The sequence below is a fragment of the Corvus brachyrhynchos genome, unplaced genomic scaffold (genome assembly GCF_000691975.1).
Source record: "Corvus brachyrhynchos isolate BGI_N302 unplaced genomic scaffold, ASM69197v1 scaffold514, whole genome shotgun sequence".
In the NCBI taxonomy this organism is placed as follows: Eukaryota; Metazoa; Chordata; class Aves; order Passeriformes; family Corvidae; genus Corvus; species Corvus brachyrhynchos.
In genome coordinates, this window is record NW_008238319.1 from 157,230 (window position 1) to 181,405 (window position 24,176).

A 24,176-nucleotide genomic window follows, 5' to 3' on the forward strand; every position below is an offset into this window, starting at 1 on the left:
TCCCATCCAGCCCTGCCCTCTGGCACTGGGAAGCCATTCCCTGTGTCCTGTCCCTCCAGCCCTTGTCCCCAGTCCCTCTCCAGCTCTCCTGGAGCCCCTTTAGGCCTCCCTGGAGCTTTCCCATCTCCAGGTGAACACCCCCAGCTCTCCCAGCCTGGCTCCAGAGCAGAGGGGCTCCAGCCCTCAGAACACCTCTGTGACCTCCTCTGGACTCGCTCTTATACTGGGGACTCTTGAACTAGATGGAGTACTCCATCTGGACTTTCACAAGAGTGAGAAATTATTTTTATTATATTAAGCAATAAACTTTTTAATGAAATAAAAATATGAAATTAAAATATTTTTTAAAATAAAAATATTTATCTGATATTTTGAATTCTAAAATACTCATTTATTTGACTACGAGCTCTTAAATTTTACAATATTATATAGTGTTCAGCAACCTGGAGGAAAAAAATCCTACCAACTAATGACCCAGAAATAAATTACAGTCGATATACCTTAGGACATATGAGCTCTCTCGTCGAATGACGTTGGCACAAGCCCAAACAACAAGAATAAGAGCTTCTGAAAATATTTCATCTATGTGGCACTACATCATTCCCATGCACTGTATTCATTCATACAAGAAATATTAAGCAGTTAGTGCTATTCCATGCATCAAGGGCTTTAAAATAACTTTCTGAATTATGTCTCAGCAACATAACAAATCACACTATCAATTAGCTTTTATAACAGAAAAGACATTTCATAATATATTTTAGCATGAAAAGAATTGGTCAGCTAAAATTTATGTAATCGGAAAAATGTGAGGAAGAAAAAAATCATGGTGACTTTATTGATGATATTCTAGGATAAGAACATAATTTGAGTTGTACATAGCTGTCCAAGAAAAGTGTGTGGTTCTAGATGGTCTGCAGTAAAGAGCTGCAGCAAGTTTGCTACAAAATGATAAAACAAACAACAAAAAAAGAGAAGCTCTGCCATTAGTCCCTGGTGCAACCTCTTTAAAATTATACTGCTATAAGCAGTCATTCAGGGATTTCGTATCTTATGTGCGTGTCTCTCTCCAGAGCTGCAGTGGCTGGTCCTGTCAGCAAGGCTGTTGTCCCCGCTTTGCAAAGGGATGTGGTGGAGTAGATGCCAAAATGTAGCAGCTGATGATGTAGGTGTTTGATGTAGGTGTTTGTAGGCAGGGAAATTAGAGCAGGTTTGAGGTTGGTGTAGGGGTCATTCCCATAATTATTTAAGACCATTTATCTTGAGTTTGAACACTAATTTAGTGACTTTACAACCTGCTAAGCCTTCCAGCATGTGCTTTGGCACCATCTGAGCTGAAAGCTCTCCTGAAATAGAATATCAGAACCATCCTATATAAGTGTAAATCCTTCTCTTTCATTTGGATGAAAGACCACCTCATCACTGTAAAGTCACCAGGAAGAACTTCTTGAAGTCCCTCTTGGGTATTAATTCAGGTCTCCAACTGCAGTGTCTTCATGTGGATATAGCAACAGATATTATCAGCATGGGTTTTAAGGATGTGGTCAAATTAAAACTGAAATCATACTTATGTGCCCTGAAATATTTACTGGTTGATAGAAGACCCAAATTGGTACTCAGGTGATAAATCGATAAAGTACTTCTCAGCCAGTGATAAAAGTGTGTGGGGACTTTGTGAACATGGTAGTAGCATTTTCAAAAGTAGCAGGCACAATAGTCTTCATTTCAGAATAAGAAGAGAGGAAATATATTTAATACATTGCAGTTTTCCAGTTGGATACGTAAGACTTACGGTATGAGGAACAATTTTAGATCACTTAATCCCATTTTTATAAAAACGCAGCATGGAATGTTAACAATATTGTTGGTGGATAAAATATGAATAATTTATAATAGTACCTGAAATATTACTCTTGATACTTATTATGTGTGTGTATACTTTTAAATATATTAAACAGTGTAAATACAATAGTCCATCTATGAAGAAAAGTTTTCTTCCTCTGCCAAGAGTACACGAAGTCAGTGTTGAGTTGGAACAGTTGAAGCCAACAAAATAAAGACCCCTTTCAGAAGTAATGGCCAATATTTTGAGCTAGGAAGGTACAAGAAATTAAAAGGATGTTTTGTGACAGTGTCTGTTAGTATGGGAAATATTTAGGAAGATATTTCTTTGTCACTGAATAACTACTGTGATTTATTTTCCCTTTGTTTCATATAATGCTTTCATATATGCATATAATGCCTCACACATGGCAGAAGAGGGTGAAAACTGTCAAGATATAACTGAAAGTGAGTCAGTACTGAGCTCAAGTACAGCATCCTTTCCAGTAACTGAATGTTCATGACCTGTCGCTTTTCTGGATGGTCTCATACTTGACATCTAGCATTTAAAATTGTTAGGAGAAATGAGATGTTTACAAAGATGTACAGCTTTTCCAGAAATCAGGGCTGCACTAGTTAAGGATTTGTGTTTATTTCCTGAAAAGGCATCTAAAAATATTTTTATAATGTTCTGGCCTTTTTGATTACTTAGTTTTCTTAAAGAAAGTAAAGTTAATGTTGTAAGACAAGTTTCTTAGCAAGGTGAATGGTTCAGACTTCTGGTTTTTATGGGACTACCATAATCATAATCAACAATTCAGCAATTCCAAGAGTTGACATAATTTTCTGTGCTATAAGTGCACTGAGATAAGCTACAGATAATAACACTGAAGTGAACTGAATCAGATTCATTATTGTCTAAAATTCTTTTTAATTTTGGGTGGGTTTTTTCTTAATTTTGCCCAAGTATGTCAATTGTGAAAGAAGTCAGTACATTACAGGGAGAGTTCCAGAAAGCAAACAAAAAAACCCAAAACAAACCTGAGTTTGTCAAAAGTGCAGATGGTAATTTCCCTTAACAGTCGTAAACTGTACTAGCTTCTGTGTAAAATATTATGTATTATGGATGTTTTATTATCTGAATGGATACTGGGTAGTAGATCAAATTTATATCACAGCAACAGTGTTCACACTACCTTCTCTGTCTTCTTTTTCTGTTTGATGCCAAAGTTTTCAGAGACAGATCAGCGTTCCCAATTTGTTTTGATTAGCACAAAGACATGATCGTAATCCAGTAAGGGAAGAAAGTTTCACACTGTAGGACAGAAGTGTTCATTTGGAAAACTGCAGGCAGTGGCATGGGGAACAACCTCTTAAGTACAAAATGAGCTTGATGAAAGAACAGTGACAGTGGAATTACAGTTAAAAGCTGTAATCTGCAATATCCTGGAAGAGAAATGTAGGGATAAAAGTTTGCTCAGAGCCAACATCTTGATCTTCATTCTGGTAGTAATGAGCTTGTCTGCTGGAGTTCTCAGCATTGCGGAAGCAGCCAGAACAGTCTGTTCTCCCACTGATGTGTATTAATTACCTGTCAATACACCAGTGGAGGGAATTAACTAAGATTTCCTGTTGGAAGAAAAGAACGGGTTTCAAAAATATTTGCAGTTCTGTCATGTCCTCAGAATTTATCTGAGCTTGTAACTCCTGAAGTAGGTTACAGAACACAAACTCAGTATGGAGTACACTGCAGCCCTAGAGGTATATAGATGAGCACCTGTAGTTCGGCCAATCCTGACAGCATGGCAGCATCTAAATTGCATAGATCACCATGCATGATACTGACATAGAGTTCCTACCTTGTCATTGTGCATCTGATCCTCTCTGGGCCATTATTTTTTTGTGATGATTAGCAAGTAGTCCTATCACTGTCACTGACAGCACAGGTGCATGCTTTCTTCTGCACTGCTGCTCAAGACCAAATATGGGTTCAGATACACACGGATGCAGGTGTGCAGTTACAGAGTGGGAACAGACTTCTTTGGTTGAGGCAGATTTTACCATGGAGATACACTGCCAGTATGCTTTGCTTATGGTGTGTCTAGTGTAGCAAAATATGAATGATGTAACTACCTTCTGAGCTTTTATCATATATGGAACAGAAGTTGTTTCCAGCTTTTAAGTTAAAACAGCATAACTTTAGCTTTTCATGACATATGGCATATGTGGGCACCAGATAATTGAGAGGTATTTAATCTGTAAGGATTTGTCCCTTGCCACTCCATGACAGGCCTGCACATGCAACTGGTTGTACAGTTTGTGTATGCAGAAAAAGGGAAGGCACCGTTCTAGTGACCACCAGAATGGCACAGAAGCCAATACTGAGATATTTGTAACCAGATATCTCTATCAAGTATTTATGCACTGGTTGTCTTCCTGACACAAAAGCATGTACTAAATTTTTCTGGTCCAGCAGAGACAGATTTAAGCACTACTATTCTCATAAGTAAAAGAAATGTTCATTTTGCTGCTTCAGTATAGTCACATCTGTGCCCTTGGGCAGCATCTGTGTTTCCACCAGCACACTGGCTTCTGTGCTGGTTTTATAGTTTTCATTTTTTTCTCCTCCAACGGAGTTCATCGGTATTTCTCCTGAATGACATTGACTTCTATTCCACCTGGAAATACCTATTTAGCATTTTTTGGTTATTAGTATTGCAAGTACTGGCATTAGAAGCTGAAGTGGGATGTACATTGAAATAAATTTGCACTGGAATTCCACAAACCTTTCTGCTTCTTCATCAGTGTGATTCAAGGGACATGGCCTACATCTGTACTCAATCAAACAGGGCAGTGTTGGCCAATATAATCTAATTGTTTGACATTCTATAGTAATTCATTGAGACTAAAGAGAGATGACTACATTAATATCTTGATGCAGCTAGATAATAGTTAAGATAAAGCTGGTGTGCCAAATTGCTGAAAGGCCCTTAAACGCTCTTACAGATTTTTAACTATTTGTGACATAGAAGAGGAAAGAGACTTCAATATAATGTAATAAAGAGAAAAAATAGTACAATCTGTAATACTGAGTATTATAATAAAGAACATTACCATAAATTTTCTAAGAATCTTCTCTTCACCAATCATTTAAAATTCTATTTCTCAATAATTGAGATGAGAATTATTGTTAATGTTCATGACTCTGTTTTCTTGGATAATCATTTTCACTGAGGTCATAATTAAACAGAAATGTTTTAGCCATATAATGTGTATTTTATTCCTCTAGCTAGACTGTGAACAAATATGTCAAATATGTCTGCCCTGTGCATATCTGTGGGAACACTCAGGTTGGAGTAGTGGTGGAGGAATATCATGGACACTCTAAGCATATGTGGATGCTGGACCTGCTTAGGCTTAGACAAGTCACCTCATCTCACTGTCAAGCCCTTCTCTCCTTTGCAAGTGCATTTGTTGGGAGAAGGAGTCTCCTCTGAGTGGGATGTCAGATCTGCAGGTAAGAGCAAGCAGAGGGAGAATACTGGAAGTGTTTTATTTTGGAGGTGTTACTCTGAACCCAGTGAAGAAATCAATGGAAGAGAAAGCAGGAAACAAAGAAAAATCAGGAATCAATATTTCATCCAAAATTTGAAACAGAGAGAAATGTGTTTCTCAGACTTGGTTTGATTGCTAGTTGCAGAACCCTTGGCAATAAAGGTTCAGTGTGGGCAAGGGCAAGGTCTTGTTAATAAAAAGTGAAAGAAACTCAGATATGTGGTTAAGTGCATTTTTACCAAAAACCAAGACAAAAATATTTGCAAAAGGAGCAACCTGTTAAAAATGATACAAATAGATGATTTAGAAATTAATCTCCATCAGAGCTATGCTGGAGTAGTCTGGTTTATGGTAAACTTCTGATAGAGCTGATCTTCTGTAACAATCTCTGCCCCTCGCCATGCCCTTGCACTTTGGACGAGAAGTATCTCCTCTATTGGTGCTCTGCAGTTAATATGGTTTTAGGAGAAACAAAATCTGTATATTAAAACATTTGTATCTTCAAAAAGCCTAAGGAATCCCTAGAGAAGCTGTGTTGTTTGTTGCCAGAGCAAGAACATGAACATTTTGTAAAGTGCACCAACACTACCTTCAGTGTCTAAGCTTTCGCCTTCATCCGTGCTAGTGGGTGATGAGGTGCACTGATCTTAGGACATTTTGAAATGTATTCTTTCTCTAGATCTGAAGCTATGAAAAATAGCTTGGACAAGCTACTTTTAAACCTCAGCATTTTATCTCTTACTGAAATGATTTTGAAAGCTATTTTGGATATTTTTTCCCCATGCCCAAATCCACTTGTTTGTTTGGGGTTTTTCCTCAAGAATATACATCTTTAAGAACAGATTGTTTGTTTGTTTTTCCATAAGAAAGCACTGACACAACTGTAAATGCAGAGCAGCTCTGATGGGCCACGGCAGAAGACATGGTAACTGGGAGACAGGGATTCCAAACAGAACTGGAGCAGAGTTTAAGCAGTGGCCTCAGCTGTACAGACCTGTTCATTAGCTTGAGTGACCATACCCTGTGCACATGTTGTGACATCAGGATACACTTGCCTTAAAACCACACTTGTATGGGCTCATTCCTACTGAGAGAACCATAGTGTGCCAGCTAGAAAGTTCAGCATTGTACAGGTACAAGATTGGTAACTTTGTTCACTTGGACGTAGATGTAAAGATGTCAAGAACAAGGTTGGAATACTTCATCCCAAATAGGGTCTGGGTAGCATGTCATGGCCTAAAAGGAGAGACTCATTTCATGCTGAAACATGAGGTTTCCAGCACCAGAAGGGTCCTAAGATTGCTATTATCTTTTCAAGAATTTCTGGTTTTCACTCAGTGAATCATTTAGCCAGGCTTGAGTGTCAGTGCCTTTCTTACTTTTATCCCAAAGGAGCCAACATGACCTCATAATGCAACAGTAACTCTTATGGCAACCATCATTTGTATTAAATTAAAAAAAGAAAAAAAGCTATTTCCATTAATGGGTAGATTGATGAAGTATTGCCGACATTTTAAAGAAAAAACACAAAGCAATTATCCTGCTATGGCATGGAAAGTTTATAAGAAGGGCAGTTACTTTCTCCAGGTTGCATCACTGAAGTGCAATGATCACAAAGCAGAAAGTGGTGTAGTGTTGCATTGCTAGTTTTGCAAACAATAGACAATTCTATAAAACTTTTTTTTTTTTTTTTTAAGGAGTGTGATTTCTAGGCAAACTCTTGGTGGCAAAATGAAAATTCAGGAACACAATACTGTTTGTTCCCAACCAAGTGTGAGCAAGCTGACTTTGGCAGCATTCACACCTTTTATTTATGAAAATTTAAGGTCTTAAAACTATCCATTGCCTAAATTATATTTTGTATATGGTGAAATATTAATGTCCTGCTCTTACCAATTATGCAAAAGGTGTCCCTTTAGTCATTGTGCGGAACTCTGAAAAAAAAGTGCCCCCTCCCTCGCCCCTAGTTTTGTTTGTAGTTCTAAAATTTTGTTTTGTGTTACATTGAAAGACTTGAAAACCAACTCCTGGGAGCCCTGTAATATTTTGCACCCAGGCTGATACTGTTCTGGTTGGCCCACTATGGCAATGAGTCAAGGTGTTCATAGATTTTAAAATGTACTCTCTTAACCAGTAAGTAGGAAAAAGGTATCCTCCTCTTCCTGAAAAGAATTACTGAAGGCATTTTAACAGGAAAACACCCACCGATTATATTATTCCTTGTTTCTATCAAAAATGGAAACATTTCAGAGAGACAGCATCTCACTACAGACATTGAATGTTAATGCTGCAGAATTAATAAGTAGTTTAAAAAATTTTTTTATGTGCAGAAGTAAGAACCTTCTTCAAGAAAATGCCTTTTCCCAGTTATGGGTGTCCTCATATTAATAAACCAAGCAAAATCTGGCCCTTAACAGAAAGTACTTGTGAGGACCTGAAAAGTATCATCAGTGTTATGGACAGTGAGAAATAATGCTGACACCTTAAGAATGATTGATAAATTCTTTTTCAATGTAGGCTTTGCTTGATAGAAAGAAAACATTTGTGATGCCTCTGTGGTCCTATTAAGACTAATTAATTCCTTCTCCAAATGAAATGAAGACTGTAATTAGACTCTAATATTAATTTCCTATTTGTCCAGAACCACTGATTTTCATATCACCCTGTTGCAGCCTACATTTTTATGTCTGTGCTTGCTGCATGTCAGAGTATTTGGCTGACAGGGTAGCAAAATGATACAAGACAACCATAAATGTAATCTATTAAAGTGTGCCAGAGGGGTAGTGTGAAAGGAGTACGATTATAATCTCAACAGTGGCAGTGAGGCCATGAGCTATGCAAGGAACTAGACACAAGCTGTTTCTCCATAAGCTTTCAAGATAGTTTTGCACTAGGAACAAAGGTTTAGATAATGAATACTTGTGTGCCACTTAAATACTGCTCAAGTGGTTTTCAATATATTTAATTAAATTATTAACTTCTCTGTTGAAATAAACTACTGATACCTTCATGCTAGTCCCACTGGTCCAACAGACTGAAATAATATTTGCTTATCCCTATTTCTCTCATATGCTTTCTTTACCTCCACAATTTCTCCTCCTTCTCTGCTTACTTCCCTTGACAATGCAAAACCAGTTCTCTCCGAAAGCTGCTGGGCTCACTGCACCATCCCCAGCCATCACCTTTTGTCTTTGACACTCTTAAATGCCAAAGGCACCTCATTACCATGTTCTCCTTCTATGCCTCAGATTTTACGCCCCACTCTCAGGCTTTCATGTGTTTCACCCTGGCAAATTGCTTCCCAGCAAATGTCAGTTTGCATCTATAAACCTGATGCTCCAGATTTTGTTTTCCACTTGTTTTTGTGCTACAGATTATAGCCCTCCTCCTTACATCCTGCACTGCATCTCACACTACTAAACATCAATAATACTCCTTGATCAGTCACTCAGCATGAAAATTCTCCTTATCTCACCATCCTCTTAATTCAATCCATTTTCCCCTGCATAACCTGAGTGATTGCCTCCTGTGCATTTCTTCTACAACCCTTGCTAACAGCATGCTAATCCATCTTTCTATTTCTAATGTCTCCTTCTTAGCCGTGTATTTCAGCCAGGATCTCTTCCTGAATATTTCAGAATTATTATTGGAGTAGTGTGTCCAAAACTTTGATAATCTATTCTGTGATTTGCACTGCTGCAACTCTTTCTCCCTCCCACAATCCTGTTATTGCTAGTGGCAAAACTGTCTCCTCTGATGTGGAGGACCATCTTTGTTTCAGTTTGGCACAAATATTCTGCCCATGTCCAAGATTAATATTATTACTTCTAATCTCATTTTTTCCTCTGGCCACTACTACTAGCCTCATCTCACATAACCATACCCTCTACTTTATTTTATCCACACCTCTTTGATATCCTGTTGCAGTGCAAGTAAAAGTTCCACAAGCAAGAATGTCCATATTTCTGTCCTAATTAATCCTCATTTGTTGTTACTTTTGTCACTGAGTGCATCTTTCACACATATTTGTTTTTTCATGATTATCTATCATCTTCTTCAGTGCCATTTTAGATCTGTACATTGCTTCTCTAAATCTGAGTTGACTGTAAAGCCTGTAAACACTTTTTGTCTCCTGTATGTCTAAATATTGCTGTCACACCTTTAATTAATTGTCTGAATGACAGCAGAGTACTTGAGAGCAAACAGTAAGAAACTAACATCTCAACAAAGACTTCTCTGTGAAAAAAATTACTGTCAGTGCTTTATTGATATCCAGAGAACAGGAAAAATTTGGAGCCTCTGATACTGCACAGGAAAATAGTTCTGTGTTTTCTTCCATTTTTTTCTTATTATCTTCCATCTTTAAAAACCAAAAATTACAGAAAATGCAGCAGTTTCTAAACAAGTTTTAAATAAATCTTTTTCTAAAAGTCAGACCCAAAGTTGTCTCAAAACTGTTTCCCATGAAATTAAATGTATATGACAATTGGTTTTGCACAGGAAAAAACATCCCAGTAGAACTTTTGACTCCGCAGGTATCCAGGTGGCTGTTGAGGGAGCGCTGTAGGTGAATAGGCACTGGGGGGCTCCTGTGCCTGACTTGGGATGAAAATCCTGCTTTCTCTTTCTAGGTCTTGCTTATGGCTAGGCAAAAGGAAGCAGGGCTTAATGTCATGACTTTTTAATTTATTCCTGTATGTTCTCTCACTCTGAGGATTCCTGTTTTGTTCCTATTGTGCTGTAGTTCTCCCTTTCCCTTATGAAAAAAGTCAAGGCTGTTTGTCTGCCCCATGGGGAAATGTGAGCACTGCCCTAAGGCTCCTCTATCAATACCCTTCCTTATAGTTTTTTGAGTGCAGTAATTCAAAATCTGATGTCAGACTGCCCACCCCAACATGCTCCATAGTAATGGGACCCCTCACACTGGCTGTTAGTGCATTTAGTAGGTGGATGCCCATTTTTGTGAGTTGGAGGCACTGTCTTTGACTATCTTTGCAAACTGGTGTTCTCAATTAATTTACAGGCACAAACCTCGGTGAAATATTCTAAAAGGCTCACCAGTACCATTTCATCATGGGTGACCTTCAGTGAGGATGACACAGCCACTAATCAGATGGTGACTCTCATTTTAACTTGCTGTTTTCTATTGTTTTCCATGCATTTTTTCCATTGTTTTTTTTCTTTGCAATTACATAACTTTTGTTCCTTTATTTTGTACTACAGAGCTATACTTTACAGCCTCACCTTCTCAGGAAATAAAATAGTTCTGTTACTTTTAATTAAACACTAGCACTTCTGCCAATTCTTCATGATTTAATATATGTAATACCATTAACTTGTGATTAACCTAGGTCAATATATCCTTGAAAGAGAAAATCTTAAATGCAAGAATTTTCACAGTCAAATCACATCTGACTGTTTCAACGGACTAATGAGCACAAAAAGGTGCATACAATTAGTAACTGAATACCTTACTCTTCCTATCACACAGTATTTCCAAAACATTTAAAAAAGGCATCTACATCTGTTCACTGTTCTGCTCCAGATAACACAGCATTAATGATAAAGAATGTGCCTGTCAGAATAAGGATCGACATTTGGGTTTAAGATTGAGCCCTGCAAAAGTTCAAGCTCACTGAGGCCAAAATTACACTGTAAAAGACAGTCACCTCATGAAATTTTGTGAGACGAATAGGAAAACTGTAGAGTCTTTTGCAGTGAGTTCTCACATGTGCAGCTCGTGATTTTATTTGTAGACTAACTCCCCTCTTTTGATCTTACCATCCCAAAATGAAGTCAAGGCAATGGAATCTGAACATCCTTCTAATCAGAAAACAGAAAGGGATCCAATTCAGATTAAATTCAGTCCAGGGTGAATTAAGAGGAAGATCACAATGTATAAAATTTGCTTATTGAAAATTAGGTGTTTAAAATGTTCCAAGTTACTTGTCTATGTCTTGCAGCTACATTTCTCTAACAAAGGGAATTGTCAAATATCTTCACCTCTAGGGTACAGGGTGCTCGGGCCTGGATGGCATAGACATAGGTGCTCTTTGTGAGAAATTTTAAAAGGTATTCCAACAACGTGAGATTCCTCAGCACTCGCTGTCTTGTGCCTTTAAAAGGCAGGATGATAGAGTTAACTAGACTGCCAAAAGAAAGGGAGCCCCTGGATGCTCCCAGGTAGTGCCTTCTTCCTGATGTCTTGCCCATTGCTAGAGGCAATGTCCATTCCTTGTGGTGCCTGGAAGGGCAGCAGCTATCACTGAGCAAGGAAAACTCGCCGTGCTGCAGGTCTCTGTTTTGGAGCAAGGGTGCAGGCACCAAGCTTGGCCTCCTCACATTTGCTCAGCTTCATGTCAGTCCTAACCCACCCGCAGGGACCATCCAGCACTTCACGTGCTCTACCCTCAAGGTCAGCACCAGTGCTTCCTAACTTTTCTTCCGCAAAGGATGCATTTGTGCCAGTTTGGACAAATTTAGAGGAAAATATCCTCTGATAGAAGGCAGGTTACAACCAGCACTCACCCACCCGATTTGGGAAAAAAAAAATTTTCCTCGGAGGAAAATGAAAGAGATAAAAATATTTATTTGACAAAAACACAGGAAAAGGATAATAATATAAATAATATAAATAAATATAATATATATATAAATAGATATAATATAAATATATAAATAATATAAATAATATAAATAATAAAACCTCTCACTGTGGAGAGAAACCTGGGAAGATTTCAGAGTCCTTCTGTAGGTGTGGTCTCTCTCCTCCTCCTCAGAGCTGGGTCGTGGGCCCACCTCCGGGGCATCGGTGGAAAATTCTCCCGATGTGTTCTGATGTTGAAACAGTCCAGAAGAGAAGAAAGGAAAAACCGAAGTCCCAGGAAAACAAAGTTCAACTCTCTGTCTCCCTCCAGAGAGAAGGAGCTGAAAGCTGGCTGAAAAGCAAGCAGGGTGCTTCCTCTGCTCTTGCTACCACAGCAGGAGGACGCAGAGGAGTGTGTGTCTGTCCTTGAACAACTGTTTTGAAAAGTTCACTCGGTTTTTCCTCTCTCCCCCCTCTCGGGCTCAATTTAAAGGCACAGAAAGGCACAAAATTAATTTCTGGGCATAGATAGGGGATACACATCATAAAGTCACCCCAAGACAACATTGTAGAAGAGGTCCAAAGGGCTTTTGTAAGATGCAAAACAAAGAGCATGGCTGAGACCTCTGCACTCACAGCTGTCCCAGGGGAACAATGGGGAGCTGGGTAATGGGAAAAAGAGCAGGGCCAAAGAAACTGACCACATGGTGTGTAAAGGGAAAGCACTACAGAAATACACTTCCTGCAGGATCTTTAGCAGATAGATCTTACTGAATAATTCTTAAATATGTGATGAAGCAAAAAAAGATCAGCAGTGACCTAAGCAGGTACACATCATTACCTATTGTAGTGTGTTTGTCTCAGATGTCAGATACACTACTGCCTGAAGAAGGACAGCCTTCATCCCGTTGCCAAGCTCCCCTTTGCCTGGTGATGGAAGACAAGTGAGGATCTCCTGCTTTGTTCCGTGTTACTGCCACTGCTGTTTCAGTGTTTAGATTGCCTTCACAGAACTAAGGCAGAATGCATCAAAATCCAGGGCTGTGCAGAAATATGGGGGATGAATTATTCTGTATGTCCATGGGTGTGAATGTGAGGGGCCACAAGGAGGAACAGATGGTCAAGCAGTCCACTGTGTCGCTGTTGAGGTGGTTACGACACACACAGACAGTGCCTCGGACAAAGGGAAAAAGCCATTTATTAAACAAAGCAGCCTCTTTTATACACCTTTCATATCATTTGTGTTACAGATTCATTGGCTGCAAAACTACTACAGTAGACTTGCTGGCTACTATTAACTATAACACATTATCATTGGCTACCTATGGCATAAGCGTTCAACGCATTCAGAAAAATAACAGGTGTGGATATGTTGCTGTTTTTCTCCTATTGTCTGACTTTCATGCTTCTGTTGATACTACATTTTCATGGGTAAAAACTAACTGCTTTTCTTCTCATGGGCTTTTCTCACAAATAGAAGTTAACCATGTCCAAATTAAGGTCTGTGGAGCCTCCAGACCTGCTGTCGGCCTCAACACCACTGGGCATTCCAAGGCCAGAGTGGCTCAGGGACACGCTCCCTGTACCTGTCCCTCCACCCCAGCAGGTAGCTACAGCTCTTCTCCTCATGAGCAGGAGAATCATACAGAAACCAGTCTCTGCAACATACCAGGGGTTCAGAATATGCTTTGTACTGTATTTCTGTGTTACCTTTTCCTGATCCACCAGCATCTCCAGCTGCTGCAAGAATAGTTCTTGACTTCTAAGTCAGCAAGGTACTGCTCAGGGACTAGCTTTTACTACAGGTATGTCAGGTAGTCCATCACTCTTTTTCAATGCAATATAGTTTTTCAAACATTAATTTAACAGAAAGCAGAAAAAAAATTTGATAGAAACAAAATTTCTTTATTCTGTGTAAAATAATGCTATTTTTTTGAAGTAAAACGGAACCATTGATGATTCATTCCATATCACATTTCTATAGCTAAGGCCTGTACAGGGTGGAGCTAGTGTAGCTTCTCTATACCCACTATGGAACAACATTTGTTTCAACTGGCATTGTACTAATGTCTTCTCTAGAAATAATGGTTTTCCATCCTAAAGCATTTAAATACAGTCAGCCATTGCCTTTTGTCCTAGAATGCATTCAATTAAAGATAGATTTTATATAGGATTAAAATTCTGATGTGCCAGTTCTTAGCAACATTTCATACAATGATCCCAATCACTGTGTAAAACAGAAGTCTGCCTTTATTACCTTCATAACCTGGTTTGGCTTTGCATGTGCAAGTGACATTCCACTAAAGCTAAGTATATTGCTGCATGTTATTGTGTGAATGAAATATGAGATGGAATACAGCCATGGAAAGCTGGCAAATTCCATTAGTTTTCACTGTTTACACAAGCAGTACTTGTGTTATAGTCCTTGCTTCTGAAAGTAGAGGTGTAATAACAAATTAATAATTTATTCCAGAATCAGTAGCCCAATTAAAAGCAGTGAGGATGTGACTTTAGCAGAAACACGGATTTAAGGACTGGAGAGAGAGAGACACAACTGCTCCTCAGAGGAGAACAACAGTGTGGTGCCACTACCTGCTTCAAGTTGACTGTGGATTGGGAAGAGGAATGCAGTGGAGGAAGGGACTCTCCTTATAGCTGGGAGTTTGACTGCACCTGCAGAGCCAAGAGGCTCTTACATGCACTGAGGAGCCTGCAATCTCAAAAGCTGGTGTCCACAGGAGCAGAATGTGCCCAATGACAACATATTTTTGTGTTAGATGATTGTAACAATGAAATACACTGTAGCATTGCAATAATGATCCTATCTCCACTCTACATGGGACAAATTTTGTTTTCTGAAGTTTTCAACAGAGCCAAAGATTGTCTATTTCTGTGTTCAACTCCAGTTTTCGTCTCAGAAATGGTGCTAGGAACTGCCATGGGGGACATCTCGCTGCCTCTTCTGTCCTGGGTTAGCACTGCTCTCTCTGAAGTCAGGTTCATGTTGGACTCCACAGTTCCTATGGCACTGCAACTGAACATTTGAATCAGACACTGCCTGAACTAAAAAGTTGAAAAAACAGGAGATCAGTCAAAACACATAAGAAATTTAAAAACAGTTCTATAAATCAATCTGCATATTAGCTAAAAAGGTCTTTGAAATTCTCTCATGAACCAGTTGAGAATATGAAGAAATAACCCCATAAAATATATTTCCCCATGCCACCATGAAGAACTCTAAACCTAAAAATTAACTATGTTCTGAAAAGACCCAAACTACTGGTACATCCTAATCTAAAAAATAATTTTTCTTTTCTGCTTCTAGCTAATCATATCTAATGGACATAATTGGCCATTTCTCCAGACTCATGCTTTCATATACTAAATTCCCGGCTACTCGAAGATGGGTTTTTGTTGTTTGCATCCACAAACAGGATAAAGAGTGGCACACATCTACCATGCTTTGGGAGATTAGGGTGCTGTCCACAGGATGTGAGATAAGCAATTGCTCTCTCTGCAGGACCGGATAAATAAATTCACCATTTCTTATTCAACAGACACTTAACTATTTTTCTTTATTTAATTTACGTGCTTATACTCTGCTTGATGCCACCACTCTCAGTTGCTGCATTCATTGCAGAAATCTGCTCATGTTTATTATCATGCCTGTTATCACTGTGAGCACACAACACTCTCATTCATCCCCATATCAATTCTTTTTCTCTGCATCCAATCCTCTGCCCTCATTCCAGAGAAGAAAGCTCCCTGTTAAATGGCCATGTGCAATACTTCCTACCCCCTGCACATAAGCCACAAATGCCTCATTTCCCCAAGACAAATTCAAGCTTTGAAAATGTGCACCCCACCTCTAGATAATTTACTGGTGTTGCATTCCTAAACAATTATTGAAATATATTGGAACGGTCTTGAGAACATAATTTTCATACAGGAAACTAACTCATCTTCCCTAAGGGCTGATTTTCCTTTGCAATATCTAAACCTAATAATTATTAACATTTATATTTCAAAAATGCTCAGAGGCTTATGCCATCTTGCACCAGGCAATTTTTTTCGTTCTAAATGCAGGATATTGTAATGCTTGTTAACTAACACGTAGGTAGGTAGAAATAATTCATTATAAAGCAAGACAAAATAGCAAAATATGAGTATTGGAGACACTCTGAGGGCATACAGTACCTGTTTGTTCATAAAGACATAAATAATTGGATTGTAAACGGTAGCTGTTTTGGAAAAGAAAGCCGGAATTGCTGCCAGACAAGGATCCAGCTCAATGGAGGGATATGCAGTGACGAGGATAGAAAAGGTAGCGTATGGCATCCAGCAGATTAGAAAGGCAATGATCATAAAAACAACCATTCTAGTCACTTGTCTTTCAGGTTTCCTGGTAGTTCGCAGCCTGCCTTGTGCATCTGACACCTTTTAAGAAAAGAGAAAAGATTCTAGAAAACAAACAGCAAGGTGTCCAACCAGTGACTTTAGTGAGCTGTCTAGTTGCCATGCTAGAAGGAAAGACCTGCTCTTCCCAAGTGTGGCAGCACAGAAGGATGGATGCTGAAGTTACTGCTGAGGGACATGAATTACCATATACCAGCATTAGTAAATTTTCCTTTGCTTAAGTATCTTTGTATTTTTATTGTCAAAGTGAAAAAGAAGGACATCATGGTGAATCATAAGCAGATAATGAGCTGAATTCAAGCACTTTCTATTCCATGTAGCCTTTGCAGACAACTAGGTGTCTGATAGGGGTGTTACAGACAGCACTCAATCAAGGCTGTGCAACCTCCTCACCAAGGGGGAAATTTACACCAGAGGCATCTGTCTGGCTCAGTGGTGCTTTATGGCCTTCCCCAGAAGGGCATTCACAATCTAATGATACCAGAATTAAAGTGGGATTGGGGCATTTAGTAGGAATGCTCTTCCTCTTTTCCTCACTGATCATGCAAGAAGCTTAGACACGTATATTCATACAGAGATTAGGTGATGTCAAACAGCGTGTTTCCGGGAAACATCTTTGGTTTCTGATGACTTAGTGAAACAAGGCGCTGTTATGAAATGTTATTTTACATGAGCAATAACTAATAACTGTGTATGGCTCCAGAAAAACCTGATGCCAGGTCTTGCAATGTTACATTCTAATAAAGTAAGATTTTTTTTTTGTCTAACATGGCCTTTTAACTTCCTGCAGTAATGTTAGAACTCTATGGAGACATTTTCTCTAACTTTTGAATTGCACTCAGAGAATTCAATATATTTAGTACTTAAAGAGGTATAGAAGCACCTCCTGGGAAGGGCAATGTCCTCATCTCCGTAGAAAGTTGCAATTCATGTCAGTTTTCACCAAATATAAACATAACAATGACAGTAATAATAATAACAATAACGAATTATTAAAATAACTACAAGTTATTAGGCATTAAGAAAGGCTGTGTTTGGTACTGGTAAGATATTCCCTGCAAATATATGAAATTTCTATAGCATTTTTTCATATATGCTGTACCTACACAGAGAGCAGCCCAGCCTCCCTTTCAGCAGAAGTGCAGTCCCCTGGAAAAGGAACAAAATCTCCTTGATTGCACTTTCAGCTTTGTCTCACATCAGCCGGGTCTTTTTTTCAGATACAGCTTTTCCTTTCTCTCTAAATACAGGTAAGGAACAACATACTGGTGCTTTATCTTCCAAACAAAGGAATATTGCCATCATAATTTACCTCTGTTGTAAACTGCTAATTTAATATTTTTCTGAAGATTAATTTCTTTCATCAACTTTGATGTTGCAGTGAAAGCTACAATTGGCATTGTAAAGCTGGGGCCACTGGGACTGAGGGACTGGCAGACTACTAAGACAGAACTATTCCACTCAGGAACAAGCCTACACTGTGACAACCATGGGACAAAATGCATGAAGAGGGATGGTTGGGAACATCGAGACACCAGTTCTGCTGCTTGGATCTTTCTCTGTACACTGTAGTCAGATTTTTGAAAATGAGCTTAGTTGTGAGATATAGCCAAAAATAGCAATTCATTATAGATTTCCAGAATATGTTGCGGGTTCTGGCTTTTCAGAGCTGAAGGCCGAGACTGGCACAAGCTAGATGGTTACAACTCCATCACTTGTGATGTGGCATTTTGAGGCCACCCCCTGTTTCCTGGCTGTGGTTTGCCAGGTCACTGAGCTGCGAGGGAAGCGTGAAACACACAGCTTGCTCTGAAGTGTGATCTTTTTAATAATACCCCTATTATTTCTGGATAACAGCCTAGAGACAACGTGCCAGAGTGGTTTCAGGCCCATGCTGGGACACACTACGTGGCACTGATCAGCCTTCCAGAAGACATCCTGACCTAACTCAAATGGCCAAATGGACCATTCATGACTCCTGCTGTGACTGACAGTGACATTTTCCATCACTGCCTCCCTTATTCATCATCTCACTTGCTTTGTTTTTCTGTGCAACTGCTGAAGCACCTGATTAACAGATTAGCCACTAGTCTGGCAGCCCCAAGACAGTGCTGGATGCAAATGGTCTTGCTTCCTTCACATCCCCCCTGCTGAGGCAACACCCCTCCCTTCCATGCCAGGCCACCAGACTACCCCATGTGTTCCCTCCCCTCCCAGGAGCACATGCCTCCTGGAGGTGGCCCTTTCCCACTCTGCTCTGTGACTGCCAGTCTGCAGGAAGGGACACCTGTCCCTGGCAGGACTGGGAGCCCCACAGTGTGGCTGCTGTGGGCTGTGCCCCACCTCCCACACCAATCTGGCCCCCTGTGGTCTCTCTTCATTCTGTTTCCTCTGCAAGTAGGTTAGGGCAGGGTGAAATAAAATACTAATAGAAGTTCTGGGTATTCAGAATAACAGAACCGTAGTTTTACAAATTATCTTAAGAGAGCCTGACCCTAAATCAGCAATTGTTTTCTTCAAGCATTTCTGTATCCTGTTCTTCAGGTCCCCACATCCCTGCCACCAGCGAGCGCTGTGCTACCTCACTGTCGTCCACATTGCGCCTGGGAAACCTCTTGTGTTTAATACTGAGACCAACCTCTCCCAGCCGTTTAACCTTTTCTCCCCTGAACGAATCCTGGAGGAAATCAAGAAAAATCCATTCACAGGAATCACAATGTCACCCAAATTTCCCTTCTGTTTTGTTCAGGGGGGGAGACCCCAACATTTTTTTGTTACTTAGAAAAAATTATACTCAGAATAAATACAATAAATTTGACTATCCCAAATACTTCCAAAACATCAATAAATTGAAGAAATTTACTGAATTTATTTCTGAAGCAATGTCAGGGCAGTTTTTCAGTAAATAGAAATGCCAATATTGTCCCAAAATCTTGTCCCCAAATCCTGGACCAAATAGGAATTTTCCTATTCTATTGTCTTCTTTTTCATTTTTTGCAGCTTCTCTTTTGGATCAGGTCAACATGACCATTGAATAAAATTCAAAAGCATTTCTCAAGTCTTTTAAATATTCCTGGACAAATGAATATTTTGTTTACTAAACAGCATTGCATTATTTACAAAGGCTATGTCTTATTTTGAATGTGTTACAAAGTAGTAGCCAGCACTCTTAGAATTTACAACTGCAGTCATTTTAAGCTACATTCTGATTTGCCTGGTTTGAGTCTTATGAAATGTCACTGAATTGAAGTACAATTATGAATAAACCAATACTGTGTCATTCTGTTTATGAGATAGACATTCTTTCATTTACATGATGTTTGACTAATGAGATGTACTGATAAGTGATGCAAACTGCACGATTTAAAAAATCACTTCTAACCATAGCATGAATTTCTGTGTGTAAGGATAATTATATAACAAGGGATGTAACTGTTTGCTGCCTGCAAATATGATCTGCTTATGTCTGATCTTTATAGAAAATCAAACAGTAATTCCAAACTTTTGCATACATACAAGTTTACTTATGAGTACTTCTTCTTACCTTTTTTAGCTTCCACACCAATTTTCCATAGGATACCAAAATCACCAATAAGGGTACTATAAAACAGGTGGTGAAGAATGCAATAATGTATGTACGGTCAGTATAGGCTCCTGAGTACCTGTATAAAATACAAAATACCTTGTGTATGTATTAATAATACGTGTTTTTACTATTTTCTTGAAATACTAATTCTGCTTTTCAAAGATGTCACTAGTATTTTTGTCAAATGTTTTTGTTCAGTGTGCCCCTTTACAGCTCTAGTCATATCACCAGATGGAGCGCTGGGCCATTTCCCTGCCCAGGGGCTAGGAGAGAATCCTATGACCATAGATACAGTACGAGAGAACAGTGGGGCCAATTAGGTGGGAAGGGACATGTAGTCCAACCTCCTGCTCCAAGTAGAGCCAGCTATGGGTCAGACCAGCTTGCTCAGAGCTTTGTCCAGTCTTCTGAAAAAATCTGTCTCTTTGTCCTATGACTCCAGACAAAAATCACAAGGTATAGGGTGATTATTTTCATTAGAAATGGAGGCTCCACCCTTTAGAAATTTTTGTTTTAAAAACTGCTCTTGGAAAATTTTGATCAATTTTCTTACAACTTTCTTTACATCTGGTTTTTTTTCAGAGATTTACATCATCTTTAAACCTTTTATTTAAATTTCTGGCCCTGAGACATCCTGAGGTACAAGTTTCGTTTTTTTGCCATACTCTGAGAGAGTGGCCTTACCAGTTAGGCTCACAAGTAGTTCCAATCTTACTGGTCGTGTAACTGCTCCAACCAGTTGTTGGTGGAATGGTCCAAATGAAGGAAAAAGTCCACACAAAGACAATACCTAGAGCTGCCTGCTTCCCCCTCAAGCGCATATTTCTCAGCGGGCGGCAGATCACAATGTAGCGCTCAAAAGCCAACAGAGCAAGAGACCAGAGAGCTACAATGCCTGTAGCAAGAGAACACAGTCAGCATCAAATTTGGGTAGATCACTGAAAAGCAAGCACCATCCCAAATTACAGAATCCCTGAACTGTTTGGTTTGAAAGGCATCTGTGGAGGTCATCGTTCCCCCTCAAGCACTGTCCAGATAGTAGGTTATTCAGGACCAAGTGCAGTTGGGTTTTGAGTATCTTTGGAGACGGAGACTCCACAACCACTCAGGGCAACCAGTTACACTCTTTGACTACCCACAACATGAAACAGCTTTTCTATCAACACAAGTAATGAAAGGATGGCCAATTTATGTGCATTATTCTAATATTAATGAAGAGCATAAGAATTTCACATTTTTCAAGTTTTCCAGTCTACAGTATAAGGGCTACAAAATCAAGCAGCTGATCAGACCAGTTAAGTGATTGTGACAGTCTTTTCATTTGTTTCTACTCTGAAAAGCTGCAAATTATGTAGCATCCAAATTAACTAACTAAAATCTTCAAAACACTATCTTTGCAAAAATTATTTCAGACTATCATAAAACTCAAACCTGCAGACAGCTACCCACAATATCACATTATCAATTTAGGCACATATTACCTGGTGGGACACCAAAATCTTGAAATAGCCTGATATTTCTCCATAGGACACGACTTACATGCCACAAACTGATGCAGAAGCATTGTTCCTCACCAACATACCCTCTGACTAGCTTAAACAGGCAGAGAGCAGCTGTGGGACTCCTTTTCAGACTGAGGATCAGCACTGTGTGTGATTTAGAACAGGGACAAGCATTACTGGCTGTCTTTATGTAGCTTCAGAAACAGGGACAGGACGCAGGAATGAGTGTCTGTCTCAAGTAAGTAGACGTCCCATTTTAAACTAATACCCATTTATTCTGTAGAGATGTATTTACACAGGGTTCTATGTGGTGAGGATTTTTCCTCTTACTACTTCTAATATTTTTTTGTAGTAAATGAACAAAGCCATGAAAAAAAAATCACAAAGAGATGTAATTGTGTGGACTGACTGTTACAGGTGTGTCCCTGCTCCTCAGAACCACTGGAGGGTAGAGAACATGAGATGTTCTGTGCCCTGAGGTTTTCCCCAGTTTATGGGCAGCCATTCACTCTTTTTCTCTCTCTCTTATTTATCCATATATGCACACCTAACTACAAATATTGAAAATAGCTGTGCATAAGGATTTTTTTCCTGAAATTGTTTTAACTTAAGCTCCACAACACTGCTATTCTATTGGCAAGCTTTTCCTCATTCTATGAAACACATTGTATTATCAGTACACATGCAACAGGCCATGTATATGGCGGGGATAGAGAGAGAGGTTTCTCACTCTCCACTACAGAATATATGTAACTGGGGAAAATACCAGTGAATTCAAAGGCATACAAAGTCAGTGACTTAGGAAACTGCAGTAGAATACAGGGAAGGAGGTTGAAGGAAAAAACATGCAACCACAAAAAAAATCAAGCTTACCAAAAAATGTGACAGCAAATCCTTCCAGTACACAAGCCCAGTATCCCATATAAAAATAACCTTTCAGATTTGTTAAAAAGCTGATGGTACCACCAATCAGTGAGACCAGGAAATCAGCCACAGACAAATTGACTATAATATAATTGACAGGTTGTCTCAATTGCTTGAACTTAAAAGTTACCAGGATTACAGCCAGGTTCTCAGCAAGTGACAGGGAGGTCACCACCAACATTACTGCTGCCAGAAGCCTGAATTGCCAGGGCTGGATGGAGTCCAAGGGACGACGGAAGGGATCCAATCTGGCAGGAACAGAGTAACTCGACAAAAGCGACTCATTTTCAAATGCTCTGAATGCATCCATTACTTCACTCAGCAAAAATAATATCATATAATATTGAAGTTTAGTTTCAGATCTGTAAATAATATTCAGGACTAAAAGAGATGTTTGCTGTCTCCAACAAAAGTGTGAGCAGACTCCCCCTCCTTCTGCTTTCCAATAATAACTGAAGAAAATTGTTTCAGTTGGAGGAAAGTTTAGTGCTGCAGACTGAATGCAGGAACAGGGATTAGCAAGAATATCTTTTAGAGCAACTTGTGCCCCTCTCTGCCCATCATCTCCTGCCTCTCTCCCACTGCAGCTGTGCCTTTATCTGTAGTAGAACCCAGCTGTGGAAGCTGCAGGTTTCCTCCTCCTGCAGCAGTCAGCAGTGCTGAAATACCCCAAGCCTCCCACACTTTCAAGATGCAGCTGTTTTTTTTTTTTTTGGTCAGTGCAAGGGTTGTGCGATCTCCCCCATGCCCGGTGATGATGGGAGTGCAGCAAGAGGGAGGCTCCCAGCTGAATGTTTTCTTGAAAGACAGCAGCACTGGAGAGATTAATGGGGAAAATGGATGAGACTGCACTACAAAACTCTGCCCGCATCTCAGGCTGGCTTAAGGCTCCAAATTAAGTAAGTTTTCTCTGTTATTCCGTGGAATTTCAGTTTTTATTGAGACAGTATGAATGTCATTCCTGAAGAAGGCATAATGATTCTAACTGCAGTTTTAGCACTAAAACCTAAAAGAAGCAAAACAATATTTTAAAGATAGCATTTGTAAATACAGTAAAAGAAATACAACTTGACAACAGACACCAGGAAAATTAAGTCATATATTTCTGATAAAAATGACTGAATATATCTAACTCTAATAGTTATCAGTAGTTAGGGTTACTTGTTTCTATTTCCAAAGATAAGTAGCACAGTAATCTCTGCATCCTCACTAGGCATAACACTGTGATAGGTATTGCAGTACTCCTGTTTTACAGGACTGCCAGTAATTATTCCACAAATTAAGAAGGATACCTCAAAAAAATGGAAATCATTCTACTGTGTTGTGAGATAATTCCTGGGACTGTAATCATTAAGCAGATCCTCAGTTTTAACCAGAATCAAAAAACCAAAAGCAATCCAGTTATTGTCTTGGAGAGTTCACACTTTGAATGCACAGCACATACAACACACGAATAAATGAATAAATGAACAGTTAGAGTAGGAATGAGTAACACTGCTGGTCCATACAGTCTCCTGACTTCAGATTTGGTTTGGTTTGTACATGAAATATCTTGTTAACGCAGGCTAAAATCTTTTGGCATGCAGGAATGGAATCAAAAGGGCTTCTGGATACTGGCAGAAAAAGCTATGCACCAGAAAATTTTGAACTGAAAAGAAGTTTCCTATTTACCATAAACAAAATACCAAAGATATTTTTAAATGGTTGGTAACTGAAAAGGAAAGAAATATTGCTGAAACAGTTCAAATCTAGCAACAAAATTACTCACAAAACTATACTTATTCAG

The 24,176-nt window shown here is 39.2% G+C and overlaps 1 protein-coding gene across 1 annotated transcript; it reads right to left on the bottom strand.

Moving 5' to 3' along the window:
- Window positions 1-12,472: 12,472 nt before the first annotated feature.
- Window positions 12,473-24,170, bottom strand: LOC103615322 (opsin-VA). Its single transcript, XM_008633343.2, has 5 exons — window positions 22,340-24,170; window positions 20,649-20,859; window positions 19,923-20,040; window positions 16,160-16,399; window positions 12,473-15,025 (listed from the first exon to the last, which is right to left on the bottom strand). Exons 1-5 carry the CDS (start codon window positions 22,725-22,727, stop codon window positions 14,795-14,797), a joined length of 1,188 nt encoding a protein of 395 aa, XP_008631565.2. The 5' UTR covers window positions 22,728-24,170; the 3' UTR covers window positions 12,473-14,794.
- Window positions 24,171-24,176: the final 6 nt, after the last annotated feature.

What these genes read in the sequence shown, in the direction of transcription:
- LOC103615322 (XM_008633343.2), bottom strand. Translation starts at nt 22,727, where the DNA reads ATGATATTATTTTTGCTGAGTGAAGTAATGGATGCATTCAGAGCATTT. An exon ending in TGGTGTGGAAGCTAAAAAAG is followed by an intron (nt 16,400 to 19,922) that starts GTAAGAAGAAGT and finishes TTTTCTTAAAAG; the next exon opens with GTGTCAGATGCACAAGGCAG. An exon ending in ATGTCTTTATGAACAAACAG is followed by an intron (nt 15,026 to 16,159) that starts GTACTGTATGCC and finishes TCAACTTTTTAG; the next exon opens with TTCAGGCAGTGTCTGATTCA.